Genomic DNA, 22,870 nt, shown 5'->3' with positions numbered 1-22,870 from the left:
TGATGAACAGTAGGACCCGGGGAAGCACCAGGGGGACCATGATGTGCATGTGCAGTATCTTAAGGAAGCAGGACAGGAAAAGTGATTAAGAAGGCTTATGTGATATTTGCCTTTATTTGTCAAAGTATAGCATTTAAGAGCAGTGAGGTTATGCTGGAAATGTATAAAAGGTTGGTTAGGCCACAACGAGAGAACTTCAGAATACCATTCTAGAATCCATATTTTAGGAGGGCTGAGATTACACTGGAGAGGATGCAGAGGAGTGACATGATAGATGGGGTTGTTGCCCTTGGAGCACATGAGACTAAGGGAGGACGTGATGGTGACAGATAAAACTATGAAGGACGTAGATAGGGCAGATTAGAAAGGAACTTCTTCCCTTAATGGAGGAACCACTGACTGGGGCATAGATTTAAAGTAAGAGGCAAGGTACTTAGAGGAAATTAAAGGAAAAATATTTTTGGGGTGGTGGAAATCTGGAATGCACTGCCTGTAGAGACAGAAATACTTATAATATTTAAAAAGTAATTAGATAGACACTTGTGACACTGAGGCATGCAAGGGTTTGGGGTCTGAGGGCTGGAAAATGGGGTTGGAATTAGGAGGTTGGCAAGTTGAGAAGATTTGTAGCTCAGGTTGAGGTTCTGGATGTAGGTTTGCATGCTGAGCTGGAAAGTTCTTTTTCAGACATTTCATCACCATACTAGGTGACATCTTCGTTGAGCCTTCAGACAAATCACTGCTTGTGATTCCTGCTTTCTATTTTTATGTTTACCCAAGGAAACCCAAACATAAAAATAGCAAGCAGGAATCACCAGCAATGCTTCGTCTGGAGGCTCACTGAAGATGTTACCTGGTACGGTGATGAAACATCTGAAAATGAACCTTTCAGCTCAGCGAGCAAACTTACATCCAGGCATCTTTCAGGAATAACTGGAGTCAGGAAGAGTCCCAGAGAATGGGAAAATAGCTAATGTAACACCCCTAAGGAGGAAAAGAGGCAGAGGATAGGAAACCATAGGCTGGTTTCCCTGACCTCAATCATGGAGTTCTACAGCATGGTGACAGGCCCTTTGGCCCAAACTGGTCCACGCTGACCAAAACGTCTGTCTATGCTAACCCCATTTCCTTGCACTTAGCCCATATCCCACTAATCATTTCCTTTCCTTCTATTTGTTTAAATGCCTTTTAAATGTTGTTAACGCATCTGCCTCAACCACTTCTGCTGGCAGCTCATTCCATATGCATACCACTCTCTGTAAAATCATCGCCCCTCAGGTTCCCTTTTATTCTTTCCACTCTAGCCTTAAATTGATGGCCTATTGTCCTCGATTCTCCAATCTTGGGGAAAAAAACTGAGTGCATTCACCCTATCCATGCCTCTCATCTTATATACCTCTGGAAGGTACCCCCTCACCTCCTATGCTTGAAAGAAAAAAGGACTAGGCAGAAGGGAGGACTGCAAATGCTGGAGATCAGAGTCCAAACGTGTGGCACTGGAAAAGCAGAGTGGGTCAGGAGGAGAGTCGATGTTTCGGGCATAAGCCCTTCATCAGGATACCATCATTCCCGATGAAGGCTTATGCCTGAAATATCAACTCTCCTGCTCCTCAGATGCTGCCTGACCCACTGTGCTTTTCCAGTGCCACACTTTGAGTCTCAAGAAAAAGGTTGTAGCTTGTCCAACCTCTAACTATAACTCAGACCCTTGAGTCCTGGCAGCAGCCTTGTAAATTTCTTCTGCACTCTTTCCAGCATAATAACATCCTTCCACAATAAGGTGACCAAAACTGAACACAATATTCCAAGTGCAGCCTCACCAACGTCCTGTATAACTGCAACATAACTTTTCAACCTCTATACCCAATCCCTGACTAAAATCCACATGGACTACGTCGACCATCCTGCCCTCGCCAACCTTCCTGTTTACTTCAAAGAACTCTAACAAATTTGCAAGGCATGAGCTCTCACTCACAAAGCCATGCTGACTACTGCTAATCAAACCCTGTATTTCTAAATCCATGTATATCTTTATCACTCAGAATCTTCTCAAGTAGCTTACCCACCACAGATGTTAAGCTTACTGGTCTATAGTTCCCAGGCTTTTCTTTACAGGCCTCCTTGAATAATGGCACAACATTCGCTACCTTCTGGGACCCCTCTGATGCAAAAATATCAGCTAGGGCCCCTGCAATTTCTTCTTTGGCCTTTTTCAGTGTTCTTAGATATATCTAGTCAGGACCAGGAGATTTATTTAGCTTCATTCATTCTAATACATCCAACACCACCTCTGTGATATGTACTGTGCAAGATACCACAACTAACTTCCCCAAGTCTTCGTGTCTTTCTCTACGGTAAATACAGAGAGAAATATTAATTGAGTACCTTGCCCATCTCCTGTGGTTTTACACATACATATGCACTTTGGTCCTTTAGAGGCCCTATTCTCTCTCTAGTTCTTCTTTATCCTTTAATATCCTTTCATATACTTAAAGAACCTTTTTGGATTCACCCTGATCTTCTTAGGCAAGGCTATCTTGAGCCCCTTTTCATCCTTCAGTAAACTCCCGTATCTCCTACATACCTCCAGGGATTCCCTTGATCCCAGCTGCCTGTACCTGAGCGACACACCCTTTTTTCTGGTCAAAGCCTCAATATCTCTAGTCATCCAGGGTTCCCTATTCCTGCCAACCTTGCCCTTCACCCTCACAGAAACATACTGACCTTGAGCTCTAGCTATCTCACTTTTAAAGGCCTCTCACCTGCCAGAGGTCCCTTTGCCTTCAACAAACTATTCCAATCAACCCCCATAAGCACCTGTCTAATTCCATCAAAATTCACCTTGCTCCAATTTAGCACTTGAACCTGTGGACCAGTTTTCTTCCTCGCCATAACTACTTTAAATTAATTGAACTGTGGTCACGGGTCCCAAAATGCTCCCCCACTGTCACCACCGTCACCTGTTCTGCCTTATTTCCCAAATGTAGGTCCTTGGTAAGATTTAGAGTCCATTATTACGAATGATTGTGGAATACACGGAACTGCATGGTAAAACAGGGATGAGTCAGCATGGTTTTGTCAACGGCAGGCCATACCCGACAAATCTGTTACAATTCCTGGAGGAGATGGCGAGCAAGTTAGACAAAGGAGAGCCAGCCGACATGATGCATTTTGATTTCCAGAAGGCCTTTGACAAGGTGCCACACAAAAGACTGCTAAATATGATAAGAACCCATGGTGTTGGTAGCAAGGTACTGCAATGGATAGAGGATTGGCTGACTGGAAGACAGCAGACAAACATACAGGTTCAGTTGGCAATTAGGAAGGAAAATACAATATAAGCATTCATTTCAAAAGGGCTAAAATGAAAAGCAGAAAAGTACTGCTGAGGTTGTACAAGGCTCTCATCAGACTGCATTTGGAATATTGAGCGCAGTTTTGGACCAGTATCTAAGGAAAGATGTGCTGGCATCACTGAGTCCAGAGGAGGTTTACAAGAATAATCCAAGGGGCAAAGGGCTTGTCATATGACGAGCGGTTGAGGATTCTGGGTCTGTACTCATTGGAGTTTAAAAGAATGAGGATTGAAACTTAGAGTACTGAGGCCTGGATAGATTGAACAGGGAGATGATGCTTCCACCGATAGGAGAGATTAGACTGGAGGCACAGACTCAGTGAAGAGACAAAATGAGGAGGAATTTCTTCAGCCAGTGTGGGGTGAATCTGTGGAGCTCATTGCCACAGAGGGCTGTGGAGGCCATGCCATTGAATGAATTTAAGACATACAGATAGATTTTTGATTGGTAAGGGAAGGCAGCAGAATGGAGTTGAGAAAAATATCAGTCACGATCATATTGTGGAGCAGACTCGATGGACTGAATGGCCTAATTCTGTTGTAGGTTATGGCCTTAAGAAAGGACCTCAACATCTTTCCCTGGATGGTAAATGGTGAATAACCCTAAAATTATGTATACACAAAACAGAACTGTTTATCTACTTGTGTTCGCAAGGGACTAGAATGATGCTACAAAAGATCTAGCAAAGGATTCAAGACATTTCATTCTACCTTCAAATAAAAGACTACTGAGACAATCCTGAGACAAACAATTGTTTTGGCAAAGATAAAAGAACAGTGCTTTTTGTACCAGTGAAACTATTAAAATGCACAGAGGTATGCCAAGCACACAACAGTAAAACATGTGATTTCTTGCTATCCAGAACTGCTTCTTACTACAATAGAAGAACTACTGAAATTTCTCGAGCTTATAAAAATCCCCTTTCACTATAAAGGAGAAACCACATCTCTGCATTATCAAAGTAACAGCAGATGCAATTGTTTTTGAGGTGCATTATGAAGTGGCAATGAACCCCACAGATAAGAAAAACTGATGAACTTCGACTTTAACTAAATTCCAATTTGCGAAATAGTCCACACTAGCATGGCCAATCCACCTAATCTGCACATCTTTGGACTCTGGGAGGAAATCGGAGCACCCAGAGGAAACCTACCCAGACACAGGGAGAATGTGCAAACTACATACAGACACTGGTCCGAAGATGGAATCGAACCAAGGCCTTGGTGCTTTGAGGCAGCAGTACTAACCACTGAGCCACCCTCACTGTGCCACCCTTTGCTGGTGAAGGCTATTCAACCCATTGAATTCAAGCTGGCTGGGTATGTTTAACATAAAGGTTGATAGATTTCTGATCACCAGTGGCATATACGTTTATGGGAACTGAGTGTGCAAAAGACATTATAGTGTTCAATCAGTTATTATCATACTAAATGGCAGGGCAGACTTGAATCCTGTTCCTACTTTCCAAACCAGTCTTCACAGCTGTATGTATCAAAGCATGCCAGTTTTGATGGATTGGCCATGTGATTTGAATACAGGTTTCTGCATACCACAGGTAATGAGGGGACATGGTGGAATAGTGGTAATGTCAATGGACTAATATTCCAGTCCTTCCTGAAGAAGGGCTTTTGCCCAAAACATCGACTCTCCTGCATCCTCAGATGCTGCCTGGCCTGCTATGCTGTTCTAGCACCACACTCTCGACTCTAATCTACAGTCCTCACTTTCTCTTAATATTCTAGAACTCCAGGTCAATGTTATGGGAATACACATTTGAATCCCACCATGTTAGAACTCAATGGAAAATCTGAAATCAGATTGCCTAATGGCAATCAAATAACCATTGATGATCATCATCTAAACCTACCTGGTTCATTAATATCCTTTAGGAGACGAAATCTGTCCTCTTTACCTTGTCTGGCCTATGTATGACTCCAAACCCACAGCAATGTGGTTGACTTTTAACTGCCGTTGAGGCCATTCAGGGTGGGCAATAAGTGCTGGGTTAATCAATGATGCTTACATCCCGTAAACAAATTAAGAAAAAAAATTTTACATCCAAATAAGCTCAGGAACCCACACCACAATACATCCTAAAGTTCAATATAAAGACAATTGGAAAGCCAATCTCAGAGCTTACAAACTAGAGTCAGAAAGTGTGCTGCTGGAAAAGTACAGCTGATCAGGCAGCATCTGAGGAGCAGGATAAAGAGCTTATAACTTTCCTGATGAACATTCCTGATGAAGAGCTTACACTTGAAATGTCAACTCTCCTGCTCCCCGGATGCTACCTGACCTACTCTGCTTTTCCAGCATCACACCTTTTTTGACTCTGATCCCCATAATCTGCAGTCCTCACTTTCTCATAGTCACTTACAAGCTGATCCTAGTACATTGAAAGAAACATCCTTGGACGGACTCAAATAGAAAAGTCTGTCATAATGCGATTTCTACATTTGAGGAGAAGAGTGAAGTAGCTTCAGGATAAGTGAGGACAGCTCAAAGCTAATGCCTCCATTCATCCCAACATTGATTTTATCTCAGTATCTGCAATTGGACATGCAAATTAAACTCAGTCTAATGTCACATATGAAACTACATCAATCTAAGTAAACAATGTTTTTTCTTATAGTCCCTCAATCTCCTGCTCCTTACCTTAAATCCATACCCCCAGTCATTGATCCCTCCACAATGGGGAGGAGCTTATTTCTATCTATCCTAACTATGACTTCAATTTTAAACATCTCAATCACATCCCCAGCTTCGGTTCCTCAGCTCCAGGGGAAAAAAATCCAGTATATCCAATCTCTATTCATAACTAGAACTGTCCAGCCAAAGCAACATGATAAATCTCTTCTGTACCCTCTTCAATAATCTGACTCCAGAACTACACGCAGTCCTCCAGCTGTGGCATTTTATACAGTTCCAGTGTAAGATCTCTGCTCTTCAACCCTCAGCTGACAAAGGCAAGTTAAACATGTTCCTCCTTACTCTTTAGCTACCTGCCTCAGTACTTTAATGAACTGGAGGGTATGCATACCATGTTCCTCATAAGATACACTGTTCCTCAATGCTTCCTAAAATCTTATCATTCATCATATATTCTCCTATCTTGTTGGTCCTACCAAAGTACATCACCTTACACTTATCTGGATTGAATTCCAATGATCGGCCCAACTGACAAGCCTGTCCACATTCTTTTGTAGTCTAAGGCTATCCTTCTCACTATTTACCAATCACCAATCTTTGCGTCAACCACAAACCTTTTGATCGATCCTTACATTCAAGTCTAAAATATTTTTATGTACCACAAACATTAAAAGGTCTCAACACTGATCCACGAGGAACTCCGCTGGACATAGGTTTCCAGTCACAAAAGCACAACTTGACCATTACCTGTTGCTTCCGCCACTCAGCCGATTCTGGGTCAAATTAGCCAAATTTCCATGGATCCCAAAGCCCTTTACCTTCACAATAGTCTCCCATGTGAGACCTTACCAAAATGTTTGCTGTAGTCAACAAGATTATGCCAAATGCATTGTTCTCATCAACATACCAGGTTACTGCTTCAAAGAATTCACTCAAGTTGGTCAGACATGACCTCTCCAACTTGACCCCAAGTTTCCATTTCTACAATAAACTGCACTTAACAACCGGTACAAAACAAATACTTGCTCTTACATTTTGGACATGCAACACTACCTTTGAGTGTGCTCATTCTAGTAGTCTTGCTAAAATTAAAAATTAGCTAAAATTGTGCATAAACTATGAAATTAAATTCTGTTACATTAATGAGGCACTATCACTTTGTATTATCAGTGAACTATTGATGAACATCGATGTAGGAAGCAACATCACAAAGTTTATTTTTCAATCACACAATGAGGAAGTTAAATTGCTACCCCCTTCTATGCTGCTGCCTTCATCCCAATTTTATTGTATAATCAAAAGGCTAGGCTAGTCTTGTCTATCACAGTAGCCAGTGTCTCACTGGCAATTCGGAATTGATTATACATTTAATTATTAGATACTTGCTCATTTATGTTTTCATGGGATGTGGGTGTCATTCGCAAAGTCAGAATTTGTTGCCAATCCCCAATTGCCATTGTATTATGTGCTGTGCAAGGTCAATTAAGATGCAATTTAAAGTCAACCACATTACTGTGCCAGATTAGGCAAGGATGACAAGGCCTTCTTTTCTAAAGGACATTTTAGTGAACCAGATATACTTTTATGGCAATAATGCCATAATCACCTATTTGAGACCAACTTTCAATTCCAGGTTTTATTCATTGTACTTATATTTTACCAACTATCCTGAACCCACGTCACCAGAGCATTAGCCTGGAACTCTGAATTACCAAGTACAACCATAATATCTTTAGCTCCACCACCTGATTGGGGTAGCCACGTCATTGCAGGATTTATTTACATGTGATACACACTTTAGTGGCAAAACAATAAGACAGAAAGCAGAGTATCTAAGTGTTTGCTGGTGTTTATTTTTCTTCCTTAAGTCCCAGCATGCTAGAGCGTAAAACCGGACCTCTGGAACATGGGGAATAACTGCAACACCAAATGTCACCAGGGCGAGTATGAATAATTAAATAAACCCTCCAGGGAAGAAAGCAAATCATACCAACAACAAAAAACCCAGCTCCAACAAAGTACATCATGGCAAAGGGCAAACAGCACCCATTCTGGATGGAGAGTATAGGTGTATCTAACTTTGAAAATCAACATCCTCAGCAAGAATTCCAAAGAAGTCAAAGTATTAGATTTTTAATTGGTGATGGGTCGAAGGGATACGGAAAGAAAGCAGAAAAATGGGACGGAGGAGCATATCAGCTGCTCCTATATCTTATGAAATTATCACTAGCGATGAATCAAAATCAAGAAACTTCACTCTGATTTAATTCTTTTTACCTGTTTTAAAATTGAGTATCTAACAGTACCTACTTCAGAGTCCCATTGTGATAAAATAAGTGAACACAATAGGTACATTAAATATCTATAATGATTAGATGCAGCCTCCTATACTACCTCTCAACCTCCTATGCTCCAGGGAAAGTAGTCCCAGACTCTCCTTATAACTCAAACCTTCCAGTCCTGGTAACAGTCTTGTAAATTATTTCTGTACCTTTGCCAATTTACTAATATCCTTCCTACAGAGGGTGACCAGAACCATATACAGTACTCCAAAAGTGGCCTCACAAGTGTCTTGTACAGCCACAAAATGGCAGCTCAACTCCTATACTCAGTGGTGTGACCAATGAAGGCGAATGTGCCAAATGCCTTCATCACCACCCTGTCTACCCAGGACTCCACTTTCAAGGAGCTACGTACTTGAACTCATGGGTCTCTGTTCAACAACACTCCCCACGGACTGATCGTTAACAGTGTATTCCCTGTCCTTGTTTGTCTTACCGAAATGCAACACCTCACATTTATCAAAATTAAACTATTTGCCACTCCTCAGCCCATTGTACTCTTAGGTAACCTCCTTCACTGTCCACTATACCACCAGTTTGGTGTTATCTGCAAACTTACTGGCCATGCTTCCTATATTCTCATCCAAATAGTTAATATAAATGACAAACAACAGTTGGACATTGCTGGTCACAAGCCTTCAGTCTGAAAAACAACCCTCCACCACCAGCCTGTATCGCTTACTGCCAAGCCAAATGTTATTACACACTCATTTTCTCCCGTGTTTGCTGCTGACAGGTACATTAGTGTTTATGCATCTGCAAACAGTTAGGGAGGGCCTTGTGGTTAGCCAAGAGCTGGGTACTGGGAGCCAGCTTCAGCAATGGTCAGGTTGGGTTTTGAGGTTTTGCAATTTCCAGGAACTGCTTCTCTCTGAGAAAGTTGGAAGGGATGAAGCATCTATCTGCAAGGGGATTTGCAAGCAAGGAGGCGGCTATGGGGAAAAGAGGCTACAAGTGGGTCAAGAACATGCAGAGACTGCAGGGTGGGGTGGGGGTGGAGAGAGAAAGAAGGAAGTTATAGTTTTAAACCTGTCAAAGGAATACTCAGCTAATTGGGATCCAAGAAAAGTTCCTATCACACGTAGTTAAGTACTTGCAAATGAATGCAGAACCTCAAGCTTACATTTTAGGGCCTACTAACATTGATAAAAGATGTAGTGGATACTATTATGGAGTCAGAGTCTTACAGCACAGAGACAGGGACTTTGGCCCAAACTGGTCTACGCTGACCAAAATGTCTGACCACACTAACTCATTTCCCTGCACATGGCCCATATTCTGCTAATCCCTTCCTATCCATATATTTGTCCAAATGCCTTTTAAATGTTGTTAATGTACCTGCCTCAACCAGTTCTGCTGGCAGATTACATATTCATACCACCCTCCATGTAAAAAGGTTGCCCCTCAGGTTCCCTTTTATCCTTACCTCTCTAACCTTAAACTGATCCCCTCTAGCCCTCGACTCCTCAACCCTGGGGAAAAGACTGAATGTATCATATTGAGTGTATTATATTGAACACTTGCAATTATTAAATTTAAATCAGATATTAAATTGGGGATGCAGAAAAAACAATTCTAAAAAAAATCAAAAAGTGATCTTGACCATAGTACATTGCAAAATAAAATACCCGATGTAAATAGCAAAGCAAATAATGTAATACACCACATTGTGGGATCATTCTACATCAAAAATACAATTTATAAATTGATAAAGCAACAGTGAATTCGCTTCTAAGTAACAATCTACTGACACATTTATCAGCATGCGTCTTTCAAATGTGATATCAGCTGTAAATAAAAATTATGTTCTAATATAAAGCATAATCTGCAGCAGTATTTGATTTTATTCTTGATGGGCAGACATTGCTAGAGCCAAAGATTTGATGAAACAATCAGGTAGAATTGGATAATTAAATAGCTCTCATTTACAAAGCAGCACTCAGACTTTATGGACAGGTCTGAACTGGTAAGTCTCCAAAAAAAAAGTTGCATTTGTAGTATTAAACATTCAAGAATGCACCTTTGGAGACATCTATTGGTGGTTTGGTGCTACACCAATACCAATGTTTTACACAAATGAAAGCACAATAAGCTCCCCTGGTGTCAAATTGCATAGTGTTCAGTAGTACAGAAATTGGGTATTGTTGGAAAAATATTTCATCAAATGTTTCAACTTGGACTCATCAAAACAACTAAACAAAAAGTGAAAAGGAAAACAGCATTTTATAGAACAGTACAGAACAGAACAGGCCCTTCAGCCCACGATGTGCCGACCATTGATCCTCATGTATGCACCCTCAAATTTCTGTGACCATATGCATGTCCAGTAGTCTCTTAAATGTCCCCAATGACCTTGCTTCCACAACTGCTGCTGACAACGCATTCCATGCTCTCACAACTCTCGGTGTAAAGAACCCGCCTTTGACATCCCCTCTATACTTTCCTCCAACCAGCTTAAAACTATGACCCGTCGTGTTAGTCATTTCTGCCCTGGGAAATAGTCTCTGGCTAGTGACTCTATCTATGCCTCTCATTATCTTGTATACCTCAATTAGGTCCCCTCTCCTCCCCCTTTTCTCCAATGAAAAAAGTCCGAGCTCAGTCAACCTCTCTTCATAAGATAAGCCCTCCAGTGCAGGCAGCATCCTGGTAAACCTCCTCTGAACCCTCTCCAAAGCATCCACATCTTTCCTATAATAGGGTGACCAGAACTGGACGCAGTATTCCAAGTGTGGTCTAACCAAAGTTTTATAGAGCTGCAACAAGATCTCACGACTCTTAAACTCAATCCCCCTGTTAATGAAAGCCAAAACACCATATGCTTTCTTAACAACCCTGTCCACTTGGGTGGCCATTTTAAGGGATCTATGTACCTGCAAACCAAGATCCCTCTGTTCCTCCACACTGTCAAGAATCCTATCCTTAATCCTGTACTCAGCTTTCAAATTCGACCTTCCAAAGTGCATCACCTCGCATTTATCTAGGTTGAACTCCATCTGCCACCTCTCAGCCCATCTCTGCATCTTGTCAATGTCCCGCTGCAGCCTACAACAGCCCTCTATACTGTCAACGACACCTCCAACATTTGTGTTGTCTGCAAACTTGCTGACCCATCCTTCAATCCCCTCATCCAAGTCATTAATAAAAATTACAAACAGTAGAGGACCAAGGACAGAGCCCTGTAGAACATCACTGACTTCCAGGCAGAATATTTTCCTTCTACTACCACTCACTGTCTTCTGTTGGCCAGCCAATTCTGTATCCAGACAGCTAAGTTCCCCTGTATCCCATTCCTCCTGACCTTCTGATTGAGCCTACCATGGGGAACCTTATCAAATGCCTTGCTTAAGTCCATATACACCACATCCACAGCTCGACCCTCATCAACTTTTCTAGTCACGTCCTCAAAGAACTTGATATGGTTTGTGAGGCATGACCTGCCCCTCACAAAGCCGTGTTGACTGCAGTTAATCAAGCCATGCTCTTCCAGATGGTCATAAATCCTATCCCTCAGAATCCTTTCTAACACCTTGCAGATGACAGACGTGAGACTTACTGGTCTGTAATTACCGGGGATTTCCCTATTTCCTTTCTTGAAGACAGGAATTACATTTGCCTCTCTCCAGTCCTCAGGTACGACTCCAGTGGAGAGTGAGGATGCAAAGATCTTCGCAAGTGGCGAAGCAATCGCATTTCTCGTTTCCCAAAGCAGCCGAGGACAAATCTGGTCTGGGCCTGGCGACTTGTCAATCTTAATGTTTGACAAACTTTTCAGCACATCAGCTTCCTCTATCTCTATCCATTCCAGCGTGCACACCTGCTCTTCAAAGGTTTCATTCACTACAAAGTTCGTTTCTTTCGTAAAGACAGAAGCAAAAAACTTATTTAGGGCTTCCCCTACCTCCTCAGACTCCACACACAAATTTTAGATTAGTGGTGCTGGAAGAGCACAGCAGTTCAGGCAGCATCCAAGGAGCAGTGAAATCGACGTTTCGGGCAAAAGCCCTTCATCTGAAATAAAGGCAGAGAGCCTGAAGCGTGGAGAGATAAGCTAGAGGAGGGTGGGGGTGGGGAGAAAGTAGCATAGAGTACAATGGGTGAGTGGGTGAGGGGATGAAGGTGATAGGTCAGGGAGGAGAGGATAGGTGGAAAAGGAGATAGGCAGGTAGGACAAGTCCGGACAAGTCATGGGGACAGTGCTGAGCTGGAAGTTTGGAACTAGGGTGAGGTGGGGGAAGGGGAAATGAGGAAACTGTTGGAAGTCCACATTGATGCTCTGGGGTTGAAGTGTTCCGAGGCGGAAGATGAGGCGTTCTTCCTCCAGGCGTCTGGTGGTGAGGGAGCGGCGGTGAAGGAGGCCCAGGACCTCCATGTCCTCGGCAGAGTGGGAGGGGGAGTTGAAATGTTGGGCCACGGGGCGATGTGGTTGATTGATGCGGGTATCTCGGAGATGTTCCCTAAAGCACTCTGCTAGGAGGCGCCCATCACTCTGCCGAGGACATGGAGGTCCTGGGCCTCCTTCACCGCCGCTCCCTCACCACCAGACGCCTGGAGAAAGAACGCCTCATCTTCCGCCTCGGAACACTTCAACCCCAGGGCATCAATGTGGACCTCAACAGTTTCATCATTTTCCCTTCCCCCACCTCACCCTAGTTCCAAACTTCCAGCTCAGCACTGTCCCCATGACTTGTCCGGACTTGTCCTACCTGCCTATCTCCTTTTCCACCTATCCACTCCACCCTCTCCTCCCTGACCTATCACCTTCATCCCCTCCCCCACTCACCTATTGTACTCTATGCTACTTTCTCCCCAACTCCACCCTCCTCTAGCTTATCTCTCCACGCTTCAGGCTCTCTGCCTTTATTCCTGATGAAGGGCTTTTGCCCAAAACGTTGATTTCGCTGCTCCTTGGATGCTGCCTCAACTGCTGTGCTCTTCCAGCACCACTAATCCAGAATCTGGTTTCCAGCATCTGCAGTCATTCTTTTTACCTCCACACACAAATTCCCTATGCTATCCCTGATCGGCCCTACTCTTTCTTTGACCATTCTCTTATTCCTCACATAAGTGTAAAATGCCTTTGTGTTCTCCCTAATCCGTTCTGCCAAGCCTTTCTCGTGCCCCCTCCTGGCTCTCCTCAGACCATTTTTGAACTCTTTCCTCACCTGCCTGTAATCCTCTAGAGCTGAGCTTGACCCTAGCTTCCTCCACCTTATGTAAGCTACCTTCTTCCTTTTGACGAGAAGCTCCACCGCTCTCGTCATCCAAGGTTCCTTTATCTTACCACTTCTTGCCTGTCTCAGAGGGACATATTTATTCATCACTTGCAACAACTGTTCCTTAAACAGTCTCCACATGTCAATAGTGCCTTTACCATGGAACAATTGCTCCCAATCCATGCTTCCTAACTCATTTCTAATCACATCATAGTTTCCTCTTCCCCAATTAAATATCATCCCATTTTGCCTAACCCTCTCCTTCTCCATAGCTATGTAGAATGTGAGGCAGTTGTGGTCACTATCACCAAAATGGTCTCCCACCACAAGATCTGATACCTACCCTGACTCGTTTCCGAGCACCAAGTCTAGAATGGCCTCTCCCCTCGTCGGCCTGTCTAGTTGATTGGCAAGTGCAATCTGATTGGTAGATGTATTGCTATAGAAAATGTACCCCAGTCAGATGATGCAAATAATTTATTGCTTTATTTAAATTTAAATAAGGCAGGTTCACTCTGATTGGTCAAAGTACTGATCTGAGAAATGAATCAGAAAGTAACCTGTTTTGTTACTGTTTTGAAACAAGCAAATAGTGGGCGTACATTCTTTATGTCTGCAAAGAACAGGGCCATGCATTAGCATATGTAACTTCCAGTCTGCAACACACTGTGAACCCAACATTTATTGACTATACAATTCCTAGCACACTCAGGATTATTTAGTAAATGTTGTCAAATTGTAGAATTTCATCTAATGTTGGACACTGGTTTGGACTTTGCTCAATATGCTGGCTGGTTATGGTCAGTACCCAGTTTATTCCAAAAAGTCAAATGCTTATGATGTTTTCAAACTGTCTGCCAGTCTCTGACATGCACCCTTATCACATAGCATCACACCAACACAAATTCATATACAATATTACATATTGGTGTGACAGGCAGAATGTTTTTTTTGACTTGACAGCAGTAGCGGGTTAGTGACAAACACCACTTGAATTGCTCACACACAGTGGCAGCATGAAACAGGTAGTTTCACCTCTCGAAAGTGGTAAACCGAAATTACAATTTTTGCCCTGTTCCGATCTTCACATTATATCCGATTGCTGTAATTAGGCTTCTGGTCAATTATGACCCTCAGAGATGATGATGATAGGGTAGTCTGTTGCTGAAGGACAAGGTGAGGCAACTACTTTGGTCCTCACCTGGTACTTCAGTGGTTCAAATGTCAGAAAGGGAGTTCCAGGGTTTTGACCCAATAACAGTCAAGAAACAGATGTGGTTACAGTCAAGATGTTGAGAGACTTTGAGGGGAACTTAATGATGTTCCCATGCACCTACTGCCCTGGTTTCTCCAAGTAGCAAAGGCCATATGATTGAAAAATACTGCCAAAGATGGTTTCATCAGTTTCTTCAGTATATCTTGTAGACAGTAAACACAGCTGCAACTGTGCATTAGGGGTGGGTGAAGTATATGTTTAAGGCAGCAGATGGAATGTCAATCAAAAAAGTCGTATTGCCCTGGAGGCCATTGAGCTTCTTCACTATTGCTGGAGCTGTTCTCATTCAAGCAAGTGGTTTGACTTGTAAATATTTGAGGGTTTGGGAAATCTGGACATTGATTACTCGAGAATTCCCAGCTTTTGAACTGCTTCTCTTTAGCCATAGTATTTACTTTACTTCAGTTAAATCTCTGGTCAATAGTAACTCTTAAATGTTCTTTTTTTTTATTCACTCATGAGATATGGGCAGTGCTGACTGACCAGCATTTATTGCCCATCTCTAGTTGCCCTTGGGAAAGTGGTAATGAATCGCCTTCTTGAATCACTTCACTGCAGTCCATGTGCTATAGGTAAACCCATAATCCCATTAGGGAGGGATTAAAAGAATTTTGACCAAGCAACACTGAAGGAATAGTAACATATTTCCAAGTCAGGATGGTGAGTGGCTTGGAGGGAAACTTGCAGGTAGTGGTGTTTCCATGTATCTGCTGCCCTGTCCTTCTTAGATGGGAAGTGGTCATAGGTTTGGAAGGCATTGTTGGTAAATTTTTGCAGTGCATTTTGTAGATAGTATCAACAGTGTGTACTGAGCATCAGGAGTGGAGGGAGTGGATGTTTGTGAATGTGGTGCCCATAAAGCAGACTGCCTTTGTCCTGGAATGTGTCAAGTTCTTAAGTGTTACGTGCACTCTTAAATTCTTAAGTACACTCATCCAGACAAAAGCAGAATATTCCATCACACTCCAGACTTGTACCTTGCAGACGGTGGACTGGCTTTGGGGAGTCAGGTGGTGAGCTACTCATTGCAGTATTCCTATTTTCTGACCTGCTCTTATAGCCAGTGTACATGGTGAGTCCAGTTGAGTTTCTTCGAGGAGAAAGTGAGGGCTGCAGATGCTGGAGATCAGAGCTGAAAATGTGTTGCTGGAAAAGCGCAGGTCAGGCAGCATCCAAGGAACAGGAGAATCGACGTTTCGGGCATAAGCCCTTCCTGAAGAAGGGCTTATGCCCGAAACATCGATTCTCCTGTTCCTTGGATGCTGCCTGACCTGCTGCGCTTTTCCAGCAACACATTTTCAGCCCAGTTGAGTTTCTGGTCAACGGTAACCCCCCTCAGGACATTAGTAGTGGGAGATTCAATGGTGATAATGTCATTGGACATCAAGGAGCAGTGGTTAGATTATCTCTTATTGGAGACAGTCATTGCTGGCATGTCTGATGCAATTGGTACTTGCCAACTGTCAGCTAAAGCCTGGATATTATCCAGTTCTTTTTTGCATTTGAGCATGGATTGCTGAGGGATCTGAGTCATGAATGGTGCTGAACATGATGCAATTATCGACAAACATCCCCACCTCTGAAGTTATGATGGACAGAAGGTCATTGATGAAGCAGCTGAAAATGGTTCAGCATAGAACACAACTCTGAAGAACTCTTGCAGGGATGTCCTGGAGCAAAGATGAAGAACCTCCAACAACCACAACTATCTTCGTATGTGTCAGGTATGACTCCAACTAGCAGAAAACTTTCTCCCTGATTCCCATTAATCCTAGTTTTGCTAGGGTATCTTGATGCCAAGAGCAATTACTCTCACCTCACTTCTGGTCTTCAGCTCTTCTGATCATGTTCGAATCAAGGCTGTAATGAAGAGCTGAGTGGCCCTGGTGGAACCCAAACGGAGCATCAGTGAGCAAGTTATTGTTGAGCAGGTGCAGCTTGATAGCACTGTTCATTACATCTTGTATCACTTTACTGATGATCGAGAGAAGATTCTTGGGGCAGTAATAGGCTAGGTTGGACGTGTCTTATCTTTTATTCCCAACAACAAGGTCATTCTCTTGAGAGACTTCAGTGCCAGAGTCAGGAAAGGTCATAGGCTTTGGACTGAAATAATACGCAAGGAAGGAGTTGGCAAGGTCAACACTAATGGAAAATTTCTCACCAAACGTGCTAAACACAATCTGGTGATTATAAACACCCTATTTCACCAGAAAAACAGGCATAAAGTCTCCTGGCAGCATCCACGCTCCAAACACTGGCATTTCATCAATTACATCATCATATGATCTCAGGATCAACAAAATGTGCTGATAACAAGAGCTGTTACTGGTACCAACTAGTGCTGGGCAGACCATTGACTCATCTTGTCCATTATGAGAATGAAGATTTGGCCCAAAAGGAAACACCAAAATCTGAACACTATCAATGAATTCAATGTTGACATCCTCCAAGACATTAACTATGTACAGAAGTTCCAACAAAATCTTCAAGAACATCTGACTCAACAAATCCTACTATCTGTAGAAGAATACTGGAACAGAGGAAAGAAAATTGTCAAGTTGGGCATAGATGTTCTCCTTTATTTGGTCTTCAGCGCCTAGAGTTGGAGCATAGGTGCTGATGATAGTGGCATGTTGGTTCTTGAAGAGCTGAATTCACAGAGTCATGAGACATTTATTGATTCCCAGTGGTTGCACTGTCAGCTTCTAAAGTAGGCTGGTTCAGATGGCAAAACCTACACCATGTATCCTCAGTTGTTCAGGATCAGGTCCTTTCCAGAAAAAAAGGTGTATTGACCTTGGTCTTGCTTTAATTGCCCTTCTCCAGCTTTGTGGGTTTCACTCAGAGCAACCATGTCAAAGTTGAATTTTTGGAGTTCCCGGGCAACAAAGGCAGTTTTCCTCTCTGGCCGGTCTGAATTTGGGTCATTCATCAGAGTTCATACATTCCAGGTTCCAAATTTCCATAGTTTCGCTTCTTGATGTTTGTCGACTGCATAATGATGATCCCTCTGGATGAGGCTTTTCAGTCAGGATGGGGTGAAGCAGACTATTTTTGGGGCAACTTTCCTAGCCCTCTCTCAGTTCAGGGTGAGCAGAGTGGATCCTAAATAGGACTGCTGAAACGTGAATATTGCTACCAAACAACTTTCCTCCTCCTGTCCAAACGTTGAGCAACTGAATCAAGTATTCACCGCTTTCATGCCGGTTGTTAACTCGGAGCTTCCAGCCATCACTTTGCCTGCTCCTATCGCCCTCTCCCGATCGCCAGAAACCTGAAGAAGTAGCCCACAGAGTGAAGACACCTGTATGTGTATTTGTTTAATGTGTACTTGATGTTGCACTTCAAGAAGCACACGATACTTCACAAATCAACCAACTGATTCCAATGGCATGTAGACCACGAGGATCAGAGTTGATGGATTTGCTGCAGCCTTCATCTGCCTTCACAGCCATTGAGTCTGAAGCAACTTCACCCATTTGTTCCACCGTTGAGATCTTGGTTGGATTGTTCTTTGTCAGGGACATCATCCTCGACCTTACCGCCATGGGTGACCCTACCAGGAACATAGCTCCAGACAGCATCACCCGCAAGCTTCTCCACAGTGGCAAAGTGAATGCTAAATAAACATGAACTGATTCACAAGGGAACATTTACTCAGAGCATTTATTAAACCTGCCTCATTCCACAATGCCAGACTCAAATCTGCCTAAACCCTATTTGCAGCCACAATATATTTTTTCAGAAAAATGTCCCAAATACACAATGCACGTTTCATCCTGATACCTCTGCCAATTTAATTTTCTAATCTGCATAATGATTAAAGTCATCCATGATTACAGTACTGCCATTTTAATTGATATCAATATCTCCTGATTTAGTCTGTCTTGCAGTATAGCTATTGTGAGGGTACTCCCACCAGTACTGCCTTCTCCTTTCCCAATCAAAGATTATTTCTTGCTCTTGCACTTCTTCCATATCATACTAACAATTCTACTCCGTACCCTTTCCTTCTTGCTTAATATTTCAAAAAGTGACTATCCCTGAATATTTAGTTCAGAGCTTTGTTCTCCTTATAACTACATCTCCATAATGTACGTAAGATCATAATTCCTTTTTGTTCCAAATACTACATACATTTAAGTTGAATGTTATTAAATCTGCCTTTTTACCATTTTCCCCTTTGAGCCTACTTGCTTTGTTTTATGTTTGTGTATGCTGTCCTTTCCTGCCCTACCCTCAATATTATCTAAATAACTTCCTTATGATGCTACCAAATCCTTTTGCTTTGCAAGCCAACATATTTCTTCTCCAGAACCATCCCCCTAATGTGTATTTAGTTCAAAGCCCACTCTGCAGACTGATGATTTTATTTTGACAGGACACTGATCCCAGCATGGTTCAGATAAAGCTCATCCCCATTTTAGATAAAGGGCTGATCATTTAAGGCCGAGATGAGAAGAAATTTCTTCACTCAACGGGTTTTAAATTTCTGGAATTTTCAACCACAGTTTTTTTTTTAGATTAGATTCCCTTCGGCTCAACAAGACCACACCGACCCTCCGAACAATAACCCACCCTGACCCATTCCCCTATCCTATATTTACCCCTGACTAAAACACCTAACACTATGGGCAATTTACCCTGGCCAATTCACCTAAATTGCACATCTTTGAATTGTGGGAGGAAACTGGAGCACCCGGTGGAAACCCATGCAGACATGGGGAGACTGCCTATGTGGAGTTTGCACAGTCTCCCGAGGTGGGAATCAAACCCAGGTCCCTGGTGCAGTGAGACAGCAGTGCTAACCACTGAGTCACCATGCCGCCCTTGGTAAGTCATTAAGTATATTCAAGAACAGACTGTAGGGAAAGACTGTGTTTATGACCACGAAAACCAAGAGGAATTAGTGGGAGAGTTGGCCCATTGTCAACAATCGACCACAGTTTTAGTGACTAACCTATAAATGAGCAAATATTAAAGACGACGCCTTTTTCAAATAAAATACAAATACTGAGCATGAGAATAATATTCACATAGTATGTTAAACTTACCTGTTGTGGTTGTTCTGTTACTCTCTGCAGTTCTGATTTTACTTTGTTGTTCGGGTGATCTGTAACTTTTGTTACTGGCTGCTTGAAAATGGATGCAGTTTGTCTTATTGGCAGGGTGGTGTTCAAATCTAATTTCCCCTGCAAGTTGGAAAACACAGGAATAAAAAAGAATAAATAAAAAATGATACACTTTGCTCTTTTATATATTTGCAAACCAAAAGTCCTCTCTCATACAGCATAAATGTTGGTTTTCCTCTGAATTGGTACTTTTGCAAAAGTTGGAGTATTTCTCCAGCATAAGTGAAAAGTACTTACTTTACACCATAGTGGTGGGTGGGGATAGAAGTCATAGAAGTCTACAGCATGGAAACAGACCCTTCAGCCCAACTTGCCAATCCCACCCAGTTTTCACATTTGTACTAGTCCCATTTGTCTGCATTTGGTCCATAACTCTCCATACCTACGCCATCCATGTACTTGTCTAAACGTTTATAAAATGATGAAATTGCAATCGCTTCCACCATTACATCTGGCAGCCTATTCCAGACACACACCTCCCTCACTTTACAGAGAGGTTTTGATAGGTTAAACAAGGCCTACAACAAGTTGGCAAACAGACTACGTGGGAAAATATGAAGCTGTGCATTTTGAAATGGAGAACAAAAAAAAAGTCTGACTTAAATGAAGAAAACTGCAGAACAATGCATCACAGAGGGACTTGGGATGCTTGCGAAAGACACACAGAAAGCTAGCACATGGGTGCAGCAGCTAATCTGGAAGGCTCATGGAATGCTGGTCCTTATTTCAAAGGGGCTGTAATATAAGATTAGGGAAAGTCTTAACTGCACCTTACAAGGTGCTGGCGAGACCGCATCTGGATCACTGGGAGCAGTTTCAGATCACTTTTTTAAGGAAAAACATCATTTCTTTGAAGTAGTTCAAAAAAAGTTCACTAGGATGATCCCCAGTGAGGGGGGAATTGTCTTATGGGCAAATCCTAAACAAATTGGGATCAATTCACTGAGTTTAGGAGAATGAGAGTTGATCTCAGTGAAACATATAGGATTCTTCAGGGGTTTGACAGGGTTAATAAGGGATATTATCCTTCATGGGAAAGTCTAGGACCAAAGGGCATACTCTCAGAATAAAGGACTGCCATTTTAAGATTTAGATGAGGAATTTCTTGAGAGAGTTTAGAGTTTTTGGAATTCCTTGCCACAGAGAGCTATGGGGGCAGAGTCCTTGTGAATATTCAATACTCAGATAAATAGATTGTTGATCAGATGGGGAATCAAGCATTATAGGGAAAGGGCAGGAATGTGGACATGAGGAGTGTCAGAACAGCCATGAGTGTAGGTTCCAGGGAATGAATGGGGACTACTCCTGTTCCTTTTCTTTATGGTTTTATCACTGTGGGCCAGGGCAGAATTGTTTGATAGTGTAGAACTTCGGTGCTGTTGAAAAAATAACTTTTTCCAAAGTGCTTCATCTTGTACTCAACAGTTTTGCAAAAGTGCCAATTCAAGAAGAAAACCAACATTTATACTGCATGAGAGAAGACTGCTGACTGGTTTGTAAGAGGACTCTGATTGGTTATGACAACACCTCAACCAGAGACAACTTGCCAATCAGAACTCTCCTCTCATGAAGTATAAATGTTGGATTTCCCCTTGAATTGGTACTCGTACAAACCATCCCATTGAGTACAGATCCAGAATCTACAACTGCTTCTCATATGACAAGCTCTTCATCCCTGGGATTATTCTTGTAAACCTCCTTTGGACTCCCTCAAATGCCAGCACATTTTTCCTCAGATATGGGGCCCAAAAATGCTCTCAATATTTTCTAAATGCAGTCTGACCAGAGCCTTCTACAGTCTCAACAGTGCATCTCTGCTCTTGCATTCTAGCCCTAGTGAAATGAATGCCAAAATCGCATTTGCCTTCTTAACCGCCAAATGAACCTGTACATTAGTCTTAACAGAATCTGAATAGGACTCCCAAGTCCCTTTGTGCTTCTGGTTTCCAAAGCCTTTCCCAATTAGAAAATACGCTATGCCTCTATTCTTCCTGCAAAAGTGCATAGCCTCACACTAACATTTTATCCATCTGCCACTTGTGCACACTCACCTACCCTGTCCAAGTTCTTCTGCAAGGTAAAAACAATGACTGCAGATGCTGGAAACCAGATTCTGGATCAATGGTGCTGGAAGAGCACAGCAATTCAGGCAGCATCGAGGAGCTTCAGCAAAATCGACGTTTCGGGCAAAAGCCCTTCATCAGGAATAAAGGCAGAGAGCCTGAAGCGTGGAGAGATAAGCTAGGGGAGGGTGGGGGTGGGGAGAGAGTAGCATAGAGTACAATGGGTGAGTGGGGGAGGAGATGAAGGTGATAGGTCAGGGAGGAGAGGGTGGAGTGGATAGGTGAAAAAGGAGCTTTGTAGGGTTTGCGGAGGTTTGTAGGGTGGAAGGTGAGCACCAGGGGCGTTCTGTCCTTGTTACGGTTGGAGGGGTGGGGTCTGAGGGCGGAGGTGCGGGATGTGGACGAGATGCGTTGGAGGGCACCTTTAACCCGGCCCCCAACGCCCTCCCCACATACGTTCGAGACACCACCCGCGCCCTCCAACTCCTCCAAGACTTCCGTTTCCCCGGCCCCCAACACCTCATCTTCACCATGGATATCCAATCCCTCTACACCTCCATCCGCTATGACCAGGGCCTCCAAGCCCTCCGTTTTTTCCTCTCCAGATGTCCCCAACAGTACCCTTACACCGACACTCTCATTTGTTTGGCCGAACTGGTCCTCACCCTTAACAATTTCTCCTTTGAATCCTCCTACCTCCTCCAGACCAAAGGGGTAGTCATGGGCACACATATGGGCCCCAGCTATGCCTGTCTCTTTGTTGGCTACGTAGAACAGTTGATCTTCCGTAATTACACCGGCACCACTCCCCACCTCTTCCTCCGCTACATTGA

At 43.0% G+C, this 22,870-nt stretch overlaps 1 protein-coding gene across 3 annotated transcripts in view; it reads right to left on the bottom strand.

Annotated features, from left to right (window-relative positions):
• Positions 1 to 22,870, bottom strand: part of LOC122565129 (methyl-CpG-binding domain protein 2-like) — a 106,685-nt gene that overhangs the window by 45,836 nt on the left and 37,979 nt on the right. For all 3 annotated transcript variants that reach the window (XR_015758156.1, XM_087990618.1, XM_087990617.1), the window contains exon 3: positions 19,897 to 20,034. Coding sequence is in view for 2 of the 3 variants with exons in the window: in XM_087990618.1 (XP_087846744.1) it covers positions 19,897 to 20,034 (138 nt within the window). In the remaining variant the exon portion in view is untranslated. The remainder of the gene's footprint in view (positions 1 to 19,896; positions 20,035 to 22,870) is intronic.

Source organism: Chiloscyllium plagiosum, unplaced genomic scaffold (genome assembly GCF_037043375.1).
Source record: "Chiloscyllium plagiosum isolate Xiang-an unplaced genomic scaffold, Cpla_swu_hap1 HiC_scaffold_1, whole genome shotgun sequence".
Classification (NCBI taxonomy): domain Eukaryota; kingdom Metazoa; phylum Chordata; class Chondrichthyes; order Orectolobiformes; family Hemiscylliidae; genus Chiloscyllium; species Chiloscyllium plagiosum.
The sequence above is the reverse complement of the archived record's forward strand: the minus strand, read 5'-3'. Positions and strand labels throughout refer to the sequence as shown.